We start from the raw sequence: 19,251 nt of genomic DNA, 5'->3' as shown, positions 1-19,251 counted from the left end.
TCTTAATAGACGGCGACTTTAATTTTCATATAGATAATCAATGTGACCAGAAAGTAAAAGAATTTATGAACCTCCTGGACTCTTTTGATTTGAGACAGCTCGTTAATCAGCCTACACATAAAGCAGGTCATACGTTAGACTTAGTAATTACTAAAGGACTAAAAGTTGATATAAAGCAGGTCATTGATACGGGTCTATCAGACCATTTTCTTCTACTATTTAATATAGAAATAATGATAGAAAACACTCATGAGAAGCATATTGTTAAAAAACGCTTCTTTGACTCATCAGCAGCTTTAAAACTTTCAAACATTCTAACCAATCAGTCCGTTTATAGTGCCAACTATAATAGCGAGGAGAATGTAAATAGTAAGGTGGAAAGATTTAATACTAAAGTGAGGGCTGCTGTTGACTTAGTTGCACCTGAAAAGACAGTTAAAAAATCTTCTAGCATTGTTATACCATGGAAGACCCAAAGAGTGTCTGATTTAAAGACAACATGCCGTAGAGCTGAGCGTAAATGGAGGAAAACTAAACTAACTATTGACTATGAAATATTAAAAGTTAAAATAACAGAATACAATAACACAGTCCGTCTTGAGAGGTGCTGCTATTTCTCTAAGATTATAAATAACAATGCTAGTAATCCCAGAGTCTTATTCTCAACAATTGATCATCTGTTAAACCCAGGTAACTCAAAGGAATGCCTCCTAAGTACTTCCAGTAAAAATTGTGAGGCTATCGCTGTATTTTTCAATCAAAAAATTAATGATATTAGAAATAACATAGTATATCTCCCCAACACTAAGGATCCTCCTAAACCCCAGTACCCCATAATAAACAAATTAAAGTCTTTCACTAGGATAGATTTACCTGATTTACATAAAATAATTTCTCAAATGAAACCCTCCACCTGTGCCCTTGACCCAATACCAACAAATTTTTTCAAAGAAGTATCGGGCGTGCTTATTGATAATGTTCTTGACATAGTAAATTCGTCATTAGATACGGGGGTCTTCCCAGACTGTCTTAAGACTGTGGTAGTTAAACCCCTACTTAAGAAAAATAATCTCGATCCCTCTGCTCTTGAAAATTATAGACCCATTTCTAACCTGCCTTTCTTAAGTAAAATTCTAGAGAAGGCAGTCATTATACAGTTAAATGAGCACCTCAATAAACATGCTATTCTTGATAAATTTCAGTCAGGTTTTAGAACAAATCACAGCACAGAAACTGCACTCGTTAAAGTAGTAAATGACTTGCGGGTAAATGCAGACAGAGGCCATTTATCTGTTCTCATCCTCTTAGATCTGAGTGCCGCATTTGACACCATTGATCATAATATTCTTAAGAATCGCCTTAGTCAATGGGTGGGCCTCTCTGGCAGTGTCTTAAATTGGTTTGAATCCTACCTGGCAGGGAGAAAATTCTTTGTTAGTTGTGGTAATTATAACTCAAAGACACATGATATTCTATATGGTGTTCCACAAGGCTCTATCCTGGGTCCACTGCTCTTCTCAATCTACATGCTTCCATTAGGTCAGATTATCTCAGGGCACAACGTGAGCTACCACAGCTATGCTGATGACACACAGCTGTATTTATCAATAGCACCTGATGACCCCAAATCTCTTGATTCGCTAACACAATGTCTAACTTGTATCTCAGAATGGATGAATAGTAACTTTCTCAAATTAAATAAAGAAAAAACCGAAATCTTAGTGATTGGCAATAATGGATACAATGAGGCTATTAGAAATAAACTGGATGCATTAGGATTAAAAGTCAAATCGGAGGTAAAAAGCTTAGGGGTAACCGTTGATTGTAATCTGAATTTTAAATCGCATATTAATCAGATCACTAGGACAGCATTTTTTCACCTAAGAAACATAGCAAAAGTTAGACCTCTTATATCATCGAAAGATGCAGAGAAATTAGTTCATGCGTTTGTTTTCAGTCGGCTAGATTACTGTAACGCACTCCTCTCAGGACTACCCAAAAAAGACATCAATCGTTTGCAACTAGTGCAGAATGCAGCTGCTAGAATCCTTACCAGGAAAAGAAAATCCAAACACATTTCTCCAGTTTTGATGTCACTACACTGGTTACCTGTGTCATTCAGAATTGACTTTAAAATTCTGCTTATGGTTTATAAAGCTTTAAATAATCTCGCCCCAGCTTATATATCGGAATGTCTGACACCTTATATTCCAAATCGTAACCTCAGATCCTCAACTGAGTGTCTCCTTAGAATTCCAAGAGCAAAACTTAAAAGAAGTGGTGAAGCGGCCTTCTGCTGTTATGCACCTAAAATCTGGAATAGCCTGCCAGTAGGAATTCGCCAGGCTAATACAGTGGAGCACTTTAAAAAACTACTGAAAACACATTACTTTAACATGGCCTTCTCATAACTTCACTGTAATTTAATCCTGATACTCTGTATATCTAATTCATTATAATAACTATTCATTCAAAATCTGTACTAACCCCTACTCTCTCTTCTGTTTCCTTTTCCGGTGTCCTGTTGGTGGTGGCATGCGCCACCACCATCTACCCAAAGCACCATGATGTTCCAACAATGATGGATGGATTAAAAGCCAGAAATCTGTATGACCATCAGCATCAAGTGACTCCGTAAAAAACCCGAACTACAAAGAGGACTATTTCATTTATGTTAGGTAGAATGCCCAAAGGGGACTGGGCGGTCTCGTGGCCTGGAACCCCTACAGATTTTATTTTTTTCTCCAGACTTCTGGAGTTTTTTTTTGTTTTTTCTGTCCACCCTGGCCATCGGACCTTACTCCTTTCTATGTTAATTAATGTTGTCTTATTTTAATTTCTTATTTTGTCTTTTATTTTTCTTCTCTCCATTATGTAAAGCACTTTGAGCTACTTTTTGTATGAAAATGTGCTATATAAATAAATGTTGTTGTTGTTGTGAAAGAGAACTGAAATTCATGAGATAATAGTTAAAGACAGGACCCCCTATCAATGAATTTCACATAAATGCACAAGGGCTAAATTATCTGTAAAGCTTACAAGCGCTTTCTTCTGTCATTTTGATGTGTGGAAGGGTTTTGATTCAAATACAACTCCACTTAATTTTTCTGAACTCCATTTCAACTATCAGATGATCCCCAATAGCAACTTTTTTGGTTGAGAATGGAGTGCTTGAATTTTGTTGAATCCAGTGGTCTCAAGAAACATATTGCCAGTCTTCTTTATTTTAATCTTAACTACCTGAACCACAGCCATTTAAGACACTCATGTGAAACTTATCTTCCTATGTTCTGAACTAAAAAAAAAAAACAAAAACTGAAAGGACACTTGCCTAGTCTTGAAAATTTAATTTCAAGCACAGAATGTGAGTATTTTGAAGAAGCCACGTTATTCACTATGTGTGCTTATCAAAGTGCATGAGTTGTAGGCACAAAATGTATATACTAGTTTCTGTGGAAATAAATGTATGTAATTTGACTTATTGAGTGTTGATTAGCACGTTCAAGTAAGAACTTCTCTGTACTGTCTACATGTATTGATAATGACCCTATAAAACTTTAAGAGGCCATTATTATTTGATAAATAAAACAAAATGTACAAGAACACTCAGATCATACTATAGAAATATGTGTGGAAACATATATAAATGCACATCAGTAAGGATTGATTATGAATGTGTGGAAATGGCATAAAATTAAATAATATTATTTGCTTTATGTATATATTTACCTCTGAGCAGCTATTGATGCTATTGAGGCTGTTTTTATATTTTCAATTTTATGTAGGTTTCAGGACATTGCCTGGCTAGAAAGGAATTGGTCAGGATAAGGGTAGCATTAGAAAAACACGGGAAAGGGAAAGAGTCCATGATAAGCCAAGCAGTGATGACCCATACTTGCAAACAGAGTCTCTTGATATGGTATTGCAGTCCTAGGTGGTGGTATGCCCTATAACAGCAGGCTGTGGCCCAAAACTGATCCTTCTGGAAAGAACCCAGAACTGAAAAAAGACTTGTCTTGTGTCTAGAGAGCAGGTACTCCAGAGTCGATCCCTGAGTCAACTGGCACTTTGGAGGATTGGTAGGGCATTCGCTTAAATGTTCCTCATAAGATTGTTGTATCTAAATGGCAAACAGAAAGCCCAGAAGCTGCTTTGGAGACTTAGCCCTTTGAAAGCCATTGTGGTATAGAGGCTTTGGGATACAAAGACTTTCCAAAGGCTGCCAAGAACTAATGACCCCATAGCTGTACAAAAGCAGTCTTTGGCTTAGACATAAATCTAGGATGAATTTCGAAGGCTGTCCTATTACCAGTGGAAGGACAAGCTTACAGTCAGGATTTAAGATAAGCAAACATGTAACAGAAGTGCCTGTAACTGGAGAAAGACAGACATGGATTGAAAGTGAGAAGGAAGAGTGCTCTGAAGTGCTTGAAAGATGGTAAAGTAATGAATCCACCTAACCACACTTTTAAAGACAAGGTTGTGTCCTCGAACCTTCACTCCACAGCAAATCTGTTAGTTAATGTTCACACTTAACTCTATATATTCTTATCTACACTTTTAAGGGTTATTATAACCCTGTAACAGTTCAGTCAAAACTGGAGATTTCACTACATAGAGGAATTGTTTTGTTTTTTTAATTTGCTTTCATTACTTTGTGGTCTCCCCATATTCAACAATCTTGTGTTTATGGGTATTAAAAATTCTAATAATACACCACTTTTACATTTAGAAATTATTATAACTTGTAAGGAACACCAGACAGTACTCTGCAACAAAAAGATTCCACTAATTGAAACAAATGTTTAAAATATTAGTAATGTTTGTGTATTTGCTTCTGAAATAATATTTCAAACTAGGGGGTTCGCCCCCTGCTCACTTCGCTCATGACAACAACCTGCACTACGTGCCAGCCACTTCACGTCTCTGCCACTCGTGTTGTGAAGGGGGGAGCTGAGCGCACCCCAAGGAGACGCAGTCGATCCTCCGAAACCCCCTCTGAAATGGTGATACAATGGGAAACAAATACACTTTTTTTTACCTCCTCTTTGCTCAATCAGCTGCTGGGTTGCTGCTGCTGCTGCTGTTGCTGCCGTGCTGCGTGATCTGCATCTCGCGCGCTGCTTCGAACATTTAAAAGCCTGTACAGCAGCAGTCCTACTCTTTGTCTTTTATTTCCGCCCCCGGCGTGGTTAAAACTCTTGGCACAAAGTCTCGTCTCACGGGACGTGAATTCTTGATATTTTTTAGTTTATAGCTTAAAAATGGATTAAGAATCTGAAAATCTAACAACATCACATTAAAGTTCAATAAATTCTGAAAAGAATTATACCAAACATATATGTAGGTTTTCAAATAAGCCCAATTTAAAGTGTGACATAAAAAGTCACATAAAATCGTTGCACTTTTAGGCTTAGGATTTTATATATAGAGAGTAGATTAACATATCAAAAATGCCAAGGCATGGCAATATGGCTTACTGGATAAGGGTTGGATTGTAACCTACAAAGATACTGTGCACCACCAAGTCCTGAGCATATTACTTAATCTATCAGTATAATAACTATAGGGAAAATACATAAACACTGATTTGTAAGTTGCTTTGAATAAAAGTGATAGCTAAATAAATGAAGGGAAATCTTTGACTGTGCCATCAGTGCTGATGTTCTTCTGTATGTTCATCTGTAAAGACGAGTATTAATGACTTACTCTGCTGTTTTTTTTTTTAATTGACCTCTTCATTTGCTAATTTTTTGGTCTGTGGGATTACAGGATTGCTAGTTTGTTGGATGGAATTACATCTTACGTGGGGAAATTTGAAAAGCTGTAGAATAATATCACACATTTAGTATTATAGTCCTGTTATTTAGACTTACCTGTACAATTTAAATAAAAAAACAACAGTGAAAAACGTGCAAATGTTTTTTTCTTGGAACTGCTTAGTACAACAATGCACAAACCGCAGGTCTGTCATTAACCTTGGAAGAAAATCTTATCAACAATGTACATAATGCAATAATGTGAGATATCAAATGATCAATGAGCACAAGCCACATGCCAGAGAAAATTATATAACGTCAACTAGTTGTCATTAATGTCTGCTTAAATTGATAGGAAGGCTGACACCAGTAACACTTAGGCACTTGTAAAAGATTTGCTTCAGTTTTGCAGTAATTTTCTAATATATTGGTCTGGTCTTTACATTTAAGTCCAATATTGAAAGCCTGTGTTGTCTCAGCATACAGTGTATGGATGAGCCATGGGTAATATCCAACCTGAGTAACAAATTGCTTTTCAAAGTAAAGAATAAAAAAAATACATAAAGAGCATAATTTGGTCCACTAACCTCTTTGGTTCATGACCAACTGGCAGCTTCAATTTCGGTCTTCACATGTTCTTTAGACAAAGACAGGCATCATTGAATTAAGTGGAAATATTTGCATTTTTTTCTTTCACAGATTAATAGCAGATCCAGCATGGTGTTTTGGTCTTACAGGATTTGAAACTTTTTATTCCCTTCTGCCAAATGTAGTTCAGTTCAGTTCAACACAACTGATCCGTTTAACCAGGAAGCTATCTTTCTTTGCTCCATTTCTGTTTCTCATTCTGGCACAGTCGGAATTTAGAGAGGTCACATCTTTTTGTACACATGGACCCTGGAGTCTCACTGGATTTCTTCATGCAGTTTTTCAAAAAGTTGTTTAGTTGTAATTTGTAATTAATTACATTATTTTTTGATTAACATTTTTGTTAGAAATTGGGAATACATTGTGGGTTTTAAGCCTACTTTCTGCATGTACCCATGAAAAATTAGGATAGCACAAAATGGAAAAAAATTATTCTAATTGTTTAAATTTTTGTGAGAACAGGAGACAAATTAATCTCAACTTCTCCCTGTTATTCACTGTATGCATGTGTGTGTATGTTTATTTCTGTCAGTAATTAATGTCTTTGTGAAAAAAGAAGCAATTAAGACATTTTTCTTTTGCTGTGAAATGACACTATTTTGGCTCATTTATGCATAGTGTGCATACTTAAGTTTCAAAACTGAACGAATAGCCAAATGGACAGATGCCTATGGGCAAATACATTTTGATCAGAACAAATGAAGAAATAAAGATATATATGATGCATTTTTCAGGGACTACCTTATTTGTAGTGATTGCTATTGATTTATTAAATGGTATTCAATTAATCTGACTTTTCTATCTGTCAATCTATCTAGTTACCTAAATTTGGCAGATAATTATAGTGAATTGAAATGATTTGTTTTTCTTTGTATCTATGTACACAGATAGATAGATAGATAGATAGATAGATAGATAGATAGATAGATAGATAGATAGATAGATAGATAGATAGATAGATAGATAGATAGATAGATAGATAGATAGATAGATAGGTTAAACAGACTAAAGAGTGAATACAATATTTTGAATGATAGTAAAACTCCTAACTTTATCGATTGTGTAAATCATTGAAGTTAAGTTTGTACTCCTTCGGAGTAATATATATATATATATATATATATATATATATATATATATATATATATATATATATATATATATATATATATATATATAAAGCTTTGACATATTCTAAAGTGTGGTTTTTAATTGTTATTATTCAACTTGGAATATTGGATTTGATGCTGTTATTGTTTTATCTTACCTAACACATTCTTACTTCCACTATTGTACCATGACAATAAAGCTGTCAGTTCTTTTTAATCAAACGTTCCATTCATTATGAAGAAAAATACGTTATTACTGGGCCTTTTTATGAAGGCGTATATTTAATCACAGATGTGCATCAATTGGTCAAAAGTCGTTTTTGCCATACGGCACTCGTACCGCTTTCCTAAAGATGAGACGAACACTCTGGAAGTCTGTACAGAAATTTACATTTTTGCAAACAGTCGGCTTGGATACTTTAATTCCACAAGGTGGCGCACTAAGATCGGCTATTATTTTCATGTTTGCAAAGCTACAGTTCAGACTTGAGTATACAATAACACGATTCAACCACGTCTTATTGATAACACATTTAATATCGATATTGAAAATGATGATGGCAGTAACCATCTCCGTTTTACGTCCTCATACTGTCGACGTCGCTCCCTCCTCTGCAGGCACTTGCTGAAATTAAACTTTGGGCGAGAGTAAATCAGGACTAATAAACAATTTTAGTCCTCTCGCAATGTAAACAAAACGATATGCGTCCGCGTGCACGAACACGCATGTCTTAAAAAATGGGTTTAAATAAATGCATTATGAGGTTAGCACGGCCCCTGAAAATACCACAAGTACAAAGAAAAGGCTATTGCGGTTTCGTGGAAGAAGACAAACGGGTTAAATAAAATCGTTTAAATGGCACATCCTTTGGATTAATATGTCTAACAAAAACAGCACTGAGAGTCAGAAGCGGGGGACCCGCTCCTTGTTTCATGTGGCAGTTGCGATGATTCACTGGTCCATTGCACATCACGTCCACAAAGACAGCTGTTTTTGTTTTTTTTTTCATATTGCAGCCAACATATGACAAGCACGCGCGCGCACGTTCAAAGCAATTTTTCCACTATTAAAGACAATGGCATGGTAACAAGAATCTAACACTTAATTCCTCATAAACAATGATGTGTTTGGCTCCTTTGGAGCGATCGCCACGGAACACAATGCGTGACAGAGCTGTAAAAAATCACAACAGAGCCATCGTGCCCCCAATACCCTCCCCGCCCACCACGTTGTGAAGGGGTGACCTTGCTTTGACTAAAATGAATTGCGCAGCTTTGATGCACTTGTAAGCGTGCCGAGGTGAAGGGTAAAACGAGGGCTGACAAAGAGTCCTATCTACAGGCTCCACCTGTACTATTCCAGCAGTACAAAACCCTTACTTTTTGGTCCTTTTAAGCCTCCCACTTAAGTTCTTCTTGTGCCTCTCGGATGTCGCTTTTGCATCATTCAATGAAACAAGTTCTTAACAGTCGCGCGTGAACGCCTGGACATACCTGGACATGAGCACGGGCAAGCGAGGACAAATGATTTCAAATAACTTTCTTTCTTTCGAAATATGTGTAATGGAAGACTTTCTTTGGATATAACGTTGGAAACAAAAATGACTACGCTAAAAATAATGTATATGTAAGAATATACGTAGCTTTTGTGCATTCTCGGTGCTCTGAAATGAGGCTGCGCAAAATTTAGAATACACAGGAGACTTCATTGCCAGCGGCGTTTGACTAAGATCAGGTGTCTATCATACGTCCGTGAGCTTGCCAGTGTAAGCTTTTCTGGGGGTGCAGTTGGTGTATTTGATTGTCTCCATGTCCTCTTCTTCCAAGCAGTCTACTTTGTGCAGGGATGGCTGGCTGTCGCTCTTTCTCATCTCTCCCACAGACGGCTGCTGTTGCCCGCAGGTAACGTGTTTGTATTGTAACTGCTCCTCGTGTTCTGTTTCCCGGTGGTAAAAGTAATTAAAATTGGAGACGATCACAGGAACTGGCAGTGCAATGGTTAAGACACCGGCGATGGCACACAGTGAGCCAACTATTTTACCACCGATTGTTACAGGATACATATCCCCGTAACCAACTGTAGTCATGGACACCACTGCCCACCAGAAAGCATCGGGAATGCTGGTAAACAGGGAATCCCGATCGTCAGTCTCCGCAAAATACACCGCGCTTGAAAACAAGATAACCCCGATAAAAAGGAAAAAAATCAACAGTCCCAACTCGCGCATGCTGGCTTGAAGAGTTTTCCCTAGAATCTGCAAGCCCTTCGAATGTCTGGAGAGCTTGAATATACGAAAGACGCGCACCAGGCGGATAACTCTCAAGATCGCCAAGGACATCGCCTGTTGGCCGTTCCCCTGATGCTCTGCCAGTTCCGTGCCCAGGGTGATAAAATAGGGGATGATAGCCACAATATCGATGATGTTCATGACATTTTTGAAGAAGGCAGGTTTACTGGGACAGGCAAAAAACCTTACCAGTAGCTCAAACGAAAACCATATAATGCAAAGGGTCTCGACAAAAAAGAATGGGTCAGTAAAAGGGTTTGAACTGGCACGGACGGTACTGTTGTGGGCATGATGCTCATTTGAGAATCTGGTTTCTTCTCGAAATTCTGGGAGCGTCTCCATACAGAAGATGACAATCGATATCAAAATAACGAGCACAGAAACTATTGCAATGCCCCTCGCTGGTCCAGAGCTCTCCGGGTACTCGAACAGCAACCAAACCTGACGCTGAAATACATTTTCTGGCAGTGGGCGCTCCTCCTCTTTAATGAATCCTTCGTCGTCCTTAAAATTTTCAATTACCTCGTTCCCTAGCTGGTAGAATTTTATCTCTTCCATGAAAATGTCGACAGGTACATTGACCGGTCTTCTGAGCCGCCCTCCTGACTGATAATAATAGAGAATGGCATCGAAGCTGGGGCGATTTCTGTCAAAGAAATATTCGTTGCGCAAGGGATCAAAGAAACGTATTCTCTTGCGGGGATCTCCTAGTAAAGTGCTAGGAAACTGGGCGAGCGTCTTGAGCTGGGTTTCAAAGCGCAGCCCCGAAATGTTGATGATGACACGTTCGCAGCAATCCTGGTCCACCGCCTCCGGATCATAGACATCTTGGGGCAGGGCGGTCAGTGCCACCGCTTCATCTACATTTTCATCGGGCACAACTGTCATCTTTTCCCACGGGGAAACGTTGCTTTTTAGCACTAGCCCACGCCTCGCTCTTCAGCCACGCTTCTTCTTTGCCCTTCTCTCTCTCTCTCTCGCTCTCCTTAACTGCGATGCACGAGATTTTACTGTGTCACTTGTAGAATATAACGATCTTTGCCTTTGTTTTTCTCTTCGTTGTTGACGGATGGGGTTGGCAAGCTTCTTTATTAAACTGTCGAACTGAGTGCTGTGTTCATTTCATTTGCCGTGTCACATTTTCTCGCTTGAATCAAATCGCTTATCCCATCACCTTGCTTATAGTGGTAGACTGGACTCCTGGTAGTCACATTCACAGCATTTTAAGCAGCTCTGCCCTCCCCGAGTGCTCTGACGTGACGAGACGCGCTTTCCCCCCCTCCCTGCTCTATGAATAAATATATATGCACGCCTTGTCTCTTAATATGATACGGCTAATAATGCCATCGTAACACTTGTCTTGAAAACGCACTTTCCCTCTCTTTCTATTAAGGGAAAAAACGATTAGGTTAAATGTCAAGGGAAACTGCCTGATGAAGGCTGGGGTCCACAGGTCTCCTCTGTTACATCTTGCATTTGGTTGAAGGTTAGTGTGCTCTATATTCAAGGAATCTGTCCGACATAACTGGCAATGCGATGGTTTTATTCTATTAGACAAGGAATACGCCTGTTACCGTTTTTAAATTAAATTGCTTCAGTTGAAGCCGCGGCTCAGTCTCTCCTTATTGATGTACTCGCGCGCACATACTTCTATATAAGCGTACGCACAATCTGTTAACACTAGATAGATAGATAGATAGATAGATAGATAGATAGATAGATAGATAGATAGATAGATAGATAGATAGATAGATAGAAATTTGAAAATCCATGGGTGAAGCTCATAAGAAGATGCAAACTCTACATTGTGAGATTTACTAGTCTAAATAAAGCACATCAAACCTTACCTCTCTACAATGATTGTAATTGGCATTGTAATCAATCAAAACAAATCGGTTATGTTATCTTGAACAGTGTATTATTATTATTATTATTATTATTATTATTATTATTATTATTATTATTATTATTATTATTGCTGCAGTTGTTGTTATTGTGCAGCTGCGTCACGGATCCAAAGTCCCAAGTTCCAAAAATCGTATCAGACTGCGTGGCTTTTATTCCGGGCACATGGGGTTTTCTCCCAAAGTACCGAAAGACTTGCTAGCTGACGACTCCAAATTGCCCCCTTTAATTGTAACGCGAGTGTGGATGTGCGCGTTTTGTATACCCATAATAAGCCGGCGGTCCGTCCAGAGCGATTTCTTGCCTTGACTTCACTGCTACCGGAATAGACACCCACTTCCCACGTCGCAGAATTTAATTAATTGGGTTTAAAAATGTTAAATTCATTCTTAAAAACAACGGTTCTAAATTGGTTTACAAGGTTGTGCGGTCCCACGTGGAACGATTTGGGCATTGAAAAGGTTTTTGGTTTGTAGAAAACACAGGAATCTTTAATTTATAGTAGGCTACGGCAGGATACGAGAGGATCAAGAAAATCTAAGCTTAGTATGAAGCAAGAGTCCTTATTAAAGAAACAAATAAATCTACATTTTGAATCCGTCATGTGGATGGTTCTTTTGAGAACCACACAAGGCCATTCTATGCACCATTCCAAAGAACCACGTGGACATCTTTATTTTTATGAGTGTTATTTTATTTTGACTGCAATTTGCAGTAACTAACATCATCAACCTGTCGGGGCTGCTCTATAATACACCATTCAAGACGCTCGTGGAGTTAATTTTTATTATTATTGGTGGTGGTGATTTTAAAGTGGCGCAGCAAGTAGCGGACCTGTCGCACAGAAGCGTTCACATGTAAAACAATAAATATATGATTTACGGCCTGTTGCCCCCTCCTATATATGAGAGGAGTGCTCAACTTCAGTCGATGTTTGAGTTAGGTTTCTTCGAGTTTAGCTCCCTGTTCAGTAAGGCCGAACCGGTCAGGTAAATTGGTAAATCTGAATTCAACGACAGAGGCTGTGCGCGTCAGTATGGTCCACGATGTGCACAAGACAGGTGCCTGCTTTACAGACAGTGCTGCGGCACCCCTAACCTGGAATATGGATACATTAATTATTGTTAGTAGTGGGAGTCGACAGAAGTAAAAATCCGGCGTAAAACATTTTACAGAATACTGTTTAACAAGTGAAGATTCACATTATGCTTAAAACATATGGAAATTAGAATTACTATTTAAATTCAGGATTATGCACTCCCTGCATTATTTGCCTGAAATTCACTTTTTTTTTAAAACACAGTGGCGAAAAGGGACATCCATCCATCCATTTTCCAACCCACTGAATCCAAACACAGGGTCACGGGGTCTGCTGGAGCCAATCCCAGCCAACACAGCGCACAAGGCAGAAACCAATCCCGGGCAGGGTGCCAACCCACCGCAGGACACACACCCACACACCAAGCACACACTAGGGCCAATTAAGAATCGCCAATCCACCTAACCTGCATGTCTTTGGACTGTGGGAGGAAACTGGAGCGCCCGGAGGAAACCCACGCAGACATAGGGAGAACATGCAAACTCCACGCAGGGAGGACCTGGGAAGCGAACCCGGGTCTCCTAACTGCGAGGCAGCAGTGCAACCACTGCGCCACCATGCCGCCCAAAAACGGACAGGTTCGTATAATTAAAATTTGAAAATATATGCTGTTATTGCGTGTCTTCAGTTGTTTAACAGCAGATGTGTACGTGTTGTTGCTGTTAAATGCGCAAATGCTCCATTCTGCTGTGGTTACTCAATAAGAAATCAAACGGATGGGAGGTGTAAGTAACTTCAATCAAACTATTACATTCATTACGCAAAACTGCGGTTTAAGTAACATTATTAATTATTTATTGCTATAGCTAATGATAAAAGGCTGACAGTGTCTATTCCAGTCTTCCTCTGCATCCCAAAGACCTTGTTTTAGGCTAAACTGGTCCGGTTTGCGTGTGACAGCAAATGTCACTGACGGCAACGAGTTTTCACAGAAAATAGCAACATCTTGATATCTGCCAATGAAGACGGTTCCTACAGTTATTAAAACATCAATATTCACCCATTCATTATCAGACCTGCCTATTCCTTTTCAAGGTCACAGGGGGCGGGAATACAGAATAACACACAAACAGGAACTACCCGGAGGTAACGTGCAATTAATCCAGGGCCCAGTCAGACATACCTGTATCCCCACAGGGCCACGGACACCCTCAAGAGCAGTCCAAATAAAGACCACACCAAGCCCAAAGTATTGGTCTTCTGGCTCGACTTAAATGCTGAGATCAGCTGGATCTGTTTGATATCGATATGTTCCTTAGTCCACAGATTTGCTTTAAAATACACTTTTGTGATTTTGGAAAGGTGTCTTTTAATTCAATTTATTTTTCATACATCACCTCCCCACAATATATTTAAGCACTAAATAGGCTTACCACTGATAGATAGATAGATAGATAGATAGATAGATAGATAGATAGATAGATAGATAGATAGATAGATAGATAGATAGATAGATAGATAGATAGATAGATAGATAGATAGATAGATAGATAGATAGATAGATGTTCCAAAAGATATCCCTCCACATGAAGTTTGCTGAAAGAACCTTTATATATCTAAATCCATAACAGATACGATACCATACCACAAGTAGATGGTGTGATATGCTAATCAGTCATGATTTAAAAAGGATACAGTAAAACAGACTAAGTCCAGGTTTTCTTAGCCAGGTAGCCCACCATACATTAAAGATTTCAGAAAGTTTTTCAAAGCAGGAAGAACCAACTTCATATGCAAAGAACCCTTCCCAGAATGAAATGGTACTTTGTCAAGCAATGATTCAGCATGAAACCACACAACCCAGTGAAGAGCCATAAAATGCCATTAAGAAGTAGTATTTTTAAGAGTAGATAGATAGATGAAGAAATAAAGATATATATGATACATTTTTCAGTGACTACTTTACTGTTACTAATTGCTATTGATTTATTAAATGGTATTAAAGTAATCTGATTTTTCTATTTGTCAATGTATCTGGTTACCTAGATTTGACAGATAAACGGTAGTGAATTAATTTGATTTGTTTTGCTATGCATCTACAGTGGTGTGAAAAACTATTTGCCCCCTTCCTGATTTCTTATTCTTTTGCATGTTTGTCACACAAAATGTTACTGATCATCAAACACATTTAACCATTAGTCAAATATAACACAAGTAAACACAAAATGCAGTTTTTAAATGATGGTTTTTATTATTTAGGGAGAAAAAAAATCCAAACCTACATGGCCCTGTGTGAAAAAGTAATTGCCCCCTTGTTAAAAAATAACCTAACTGTGGTGTATCACACCTGAGTTCAATTTCCGTAGCCACCCCCAGGCCTGATTACTGCCACACCTGTTTCAATCAAGAAATCACTTAAATAGGAGCTGCCTGACACAGAGAAGTAGACCAAAAGCACCTCAAAAGCTAGACATCATGCCAAGATCCAAAGAAATTCAGGAATAAATGAGAACAGAAGTAATTGAGATCTATCAGTCTGGTAAAGGTTATAAAGCCATTTCTAAAGCTTTGGGACTCCTGCGAACCACAGTGAGAGCCATTATCCACAAATGGCAAAAACATGGAACAGTGGTGAACCTTCCCAGGAGTGGCCGGCCGACCAAAATTACCCCAAGAGCGCAGAGACGACTCATCCGAGAGGTCACAAAAGACCCCAGGACAACGTCTAAAGAACTGCAGGCCTCACTTGCCTCAATTAAGGTCAGTGTTCACGACTCCACCATAAGAAAGAGACTGGGCAAAAACGGCCTGCACGGCAGATTTCCAAGACGCAAACCACTGTTAAGCAAAAAGAACATTAGGGCTCGTCTCAATTTTGCTAAGAAACATCTCAATGATTGCCAAGACTTTTGGGAAAATACCTTGTGGACTGATGAGACAAAAGTTGAACTTTTTGGAAGGCAAATGTCCTGTTACATCTGGCGTAAAAGGAACACAGCATTTCAGAAAAAGAACATCATACCAACAGTAAAATATGGTGGTGGTAGTGTGATGGTCTGGGGTTGTTTTGCTGCTTCAGGACCTGGAAGGCTTGCTGTGATAGATGGAACCATGAATTCTACTGTCTACCAAAAAATCCTGAAGGAGAATGTCCGGCCATCTGTTCGTCAACTCAAGCTGAAGCGATCTTGGGTGCTGCAACAGGACAATGACCCAAAACACACCAGCAAATCCACCTCTGAATGGCTGAAGAAAAACAAAATGAAGACTTTGGAGTGGCCTAGTCAAAGTCCTGACCTGAATCCAATTGAGATACTATGGCATGACCTTAAAAAGGCGGTTCATGCTAGAAAACCCTCAAATAAAGCTGAATTACAACAATTTTGCAAAGATGAGTGGGCCAAAATTCCTCCAGAGCGCTGTAAAAGACTCATTGCAAGTTATCGCAAACGTTTGATTGCAGTTATTGCTGCTAAGGGTGGCCCAACCAGTTATTAGGTTCAGGGGGCAATTACTTTTTCACACAGGGCCATGTAGGTTTGGATTTTTTTATCTCCCTAAATAATAAAAACCACCATTTACAAACTGCATTTTGTGTTTACTTGTGTTATATTTGACTAATGGTTAAATGTGTTTGATGATCAGAAACATTTTGTGTGACAAACATGCAAAAGAATAAGAAATCAGGAAGGGGGCAAATAGTTTTTCACACCACTGTATGTACATAGACAGATAGATAGATAGATAGATAGATAGATAGATAGATAGATAGATAGATAGATAGATAGATAGCATCTGTTTAAAGAAATCTAAAGTTTGTTACATTAACACTTAAAAACCAGACAAGAGTATGAATCTGAATTTGTGTGTTTCCTAATAGAACCGAAACAACTTTGTTTGTAACTTTCAACAAGCTCATATTACAGTGATTGTTTATATTCTGCTGAAATAAAGTGACTGCAATCGTAAAGTGTAAGAAGAGAAAACTTTCAAAGACTTCAAAACCCCTTTATAGGCCACAGTCCTACAAAGTCATTGCCTGGGACCGTTACTGTATACTCTCATTATGCTCAGTTCCGTTAGCAGACTTTAAAGTTCAAGACACGACCAATGACGCAAACACTTAAAATAGGCCGATTCTCACAGGGCTAAAAAGAAGCTTTGCTTTCCCATGGAAAGACTTTGCCGAGAGTGAACTAGAAAAAGTGAGAGAGAGAGACCTCACTTTACTACCATGTCGAGGACGTGGTATTCATTCAAAGAAAGCATCCAGAAAATGTGTGTGTGTGTGCGTGTGTGTGTGTGTGCTTTCATGAATGTAAGGTATCTGGAGTTTCTGTAGTAATATTGGCTCAAGCCGACAGCTAAGTTTATCAGTCTACTTAGATTTTCCATTTTTGTTCATAAAAGATTCCTTAAAAAGGTATTTTTATAAATGAGGTCAAAGTGTAATATGTTGTATAGAAAGTAAGAAATTAAGATATTTGTTCATAATTGTGAATAATCAGGCAGGTATAAGTTTTATGCATGTGTAAATGGACAGTTATTTTAAAAAATGCCCACCAAATGTGTACTTTTAAAATAATTTTCATGTTTTATTTGAAAAAGCATAATAATAATAAAGGTATTTCATGAACACTACAGAGTAATGATGAAGTAAGGAATAAGAGCTTTTTTTTACTAACTTTATGATATTTGCACCAGTTTATTTTAACTTAGCTTAGTTGTTTTTGTTGTCTGTGTTAGTAATGTGAATTTCCCATTGGGATTAATAAAGTATCTATCTATCTATCTATCTATCTATCTATCTATCTATCTATCTATCTATCTATCTATCTATCTATCTATCTATCTATCTATCTAATGCTACCAATACCCATTGAGTAATCACTATGACAGAGTACTTTGACTAGGTACTCTGAAAGGTCTTTAAATGGAGGTCCAAGGCAATGCAAACTGCAACCTGAGAAGTATAATTACCAAACTATTAACAGCAAATAAAGGTCAACTGGTAAAGTGAAGAATCATTTACATTTGAAGTTCGGATTATGTGATGTTAGTCTTTGTTTCTGCAGCCTTTGCACAGATTCTTACTGTATATTAACCTGCTTTTTCCATAGTAATGCAAACACACGCATAGCTTTAGTCTAAGCTTTGTGTATCTTCAGGAATGCTTCCTGATGACTTATTTTGTTTTGACACTTGAAGCATTGTGAAAGTTGTCTGATTTTTTTTTTCTCTAGACACGTTTTATTATTTGTCTGACACACCCTGGAGAATGAATAAATAAGCTGCCAGCACTGCAAAAATATATGTAGTAAGAATGGCACTGAGGATTTATGAGCAGAAATAATACATCTGTCCATTTGCTGAACATATGCTTTTATATTGTCGGAACACAAAGACTGAAGATGATCCCAGCAGTACCAAGTGCAAGAATGCACTGAACCTAGGCCAACCTATCTCAGACTTTTGCAGACAGTCCAACATCAAAGATCATTTTGAAACTAGAAGCTGTTCACATCAGAGGTAACCTACAAAACTGGATCTCCGGTTGGTTAACCAGTAAGAGACAAACAGTACCAATAAGAGTAGAAATTTCCACATAGGGTGTGGTCATCAGTTGAATACTTTAGGGGTGTGTCTTTAGACTGCTTCTTTTTTTTCTTTACATTAATGACATATTGTACATAGTAAATCTGGAAAATGTACAGATGATATGAAAATTGGAAGGATATAGGATTCTGAGGATGTAGCAATCTTCAAAAACTGGGCAAACACAGTTTAACGCATAAATGTGCAAAGTGGTACATTTGGGCAAAAGGAACATCAATTATAAATATGACAGGACATACTGCCCTACAGGAAGCAACCTCTGACAAAGGTTTAGGGGTTTATGTTGACACAACATGCTCATTGTCTAAGCAATGTGCAGAAGGAATTAAAAAGGCAAATAAAACATTAAGTTGTATTGTAAAAACTGTTGACTATAAATCAAATGACATTATGCTTAGACTATACTGTCCACTAGTGAGACTGCATCTGGAGTATTTTGTGCAGTTCTAGTCACCAATTTCCAACATAGACATAGCAGTACATGAGGTTGTTCAGAGGAAAGCAGTTGGACGGTTTAGCTATTAACTAAATAAGCAAGCCTGATGGACTGAATGCTTTCCTCAGTTTGTAAATTTCTTATGTTCCGCTTTTCAATGTAAACACCACAACAGAACACAAAATAAGTCAAGACAACCAGGTACATTAAAAGGAAAGTTGCAGAATTATTGTGACAGTGACAACTTAGGGTATGTAAATCACTTCTTATCAGATCAGTTTATAAAACAATGAATTAAATGGACATAAGAGTTATTTTGCAGAAAGGACTGACAGAAATTACATGAAGAGTAAAATTATATCTGGGCACATTGTGCTTTTGGATCCTTCAAAATCACCATTAAAGAAGAAGGAAAATCTGGAAATGATAATTCATCAACTATTTTTATTAA

General features: G+C 38.1%; 1 protein-coding gene and 1 long non-coding RNA gene across 2 annotated transcripts in view; both read right to left on the bottom strand.

Moving 5' to 3' along the window:
- The window catches only part of LOC114654564 (uncharacterized), a 37,330-nt gene extending 29,980 nt beyond the window's left edge, over positions 1-7,350 (bottom strand). Inside the window, exon 1 of the long non-coding RNA XR_003716726.2 lies at positions 6,347-7,350. This is a non-coding gene — a long non-coding RNA (uncharacterized LOC114654564). The remainder of the gene's footprint in view (positions 1-6,346) is intronic.
- A 1,157-nt stretch (positions 7,351-8,507) lies between these two features.
- Positions 8,508-11,164, bottom strand: LOC114654555 (potassium voltage-gated channel subfamily A member 2). The gene has a single exon (XM_028805171.2). The coding sequence runs from the start codon at positions 10,690-10,692 to the stop codon at positions 9,259-9,261; it is 1,434 nt and encodes a 477-aa protein (XP_028661004.1). The 5' UTR covers positions 10,693-11,164; the 3' UTR covers positions 8,508-9,258.
- Between the last annotated feature and the right edge of the window lie 8,087 nt (positions 11,165-19,251).

This window comes from Erpetoichthys calabaricus, chromosome 1, assembly GCF_900747795.2.
Source record: "Erpetoichthys calabaricus chromosome 1, fErpCal1.3, whole genome shotgun sequence".
Taxonomy (NCBI): Eukaryota; Metazoa; Chordata; class Cladistia; order Polypteriformes; family Polypteridae; genus Erpetoichthys; species Erpetoichthys calabaricus.
This window is presented reverse-complemented; position numbering and strand designations above follow the sequence as displayed.

Bases quoted from the DNA above. Each gene is read 5' to 3' on its own strand.
- LOC114654555 (XM_028805171.2), bottom strand. From the start codon at position 10,692: ATGACAGTTGTGCCCGATGAAAATGTAGATGAAGCGGTGGCACTGACC.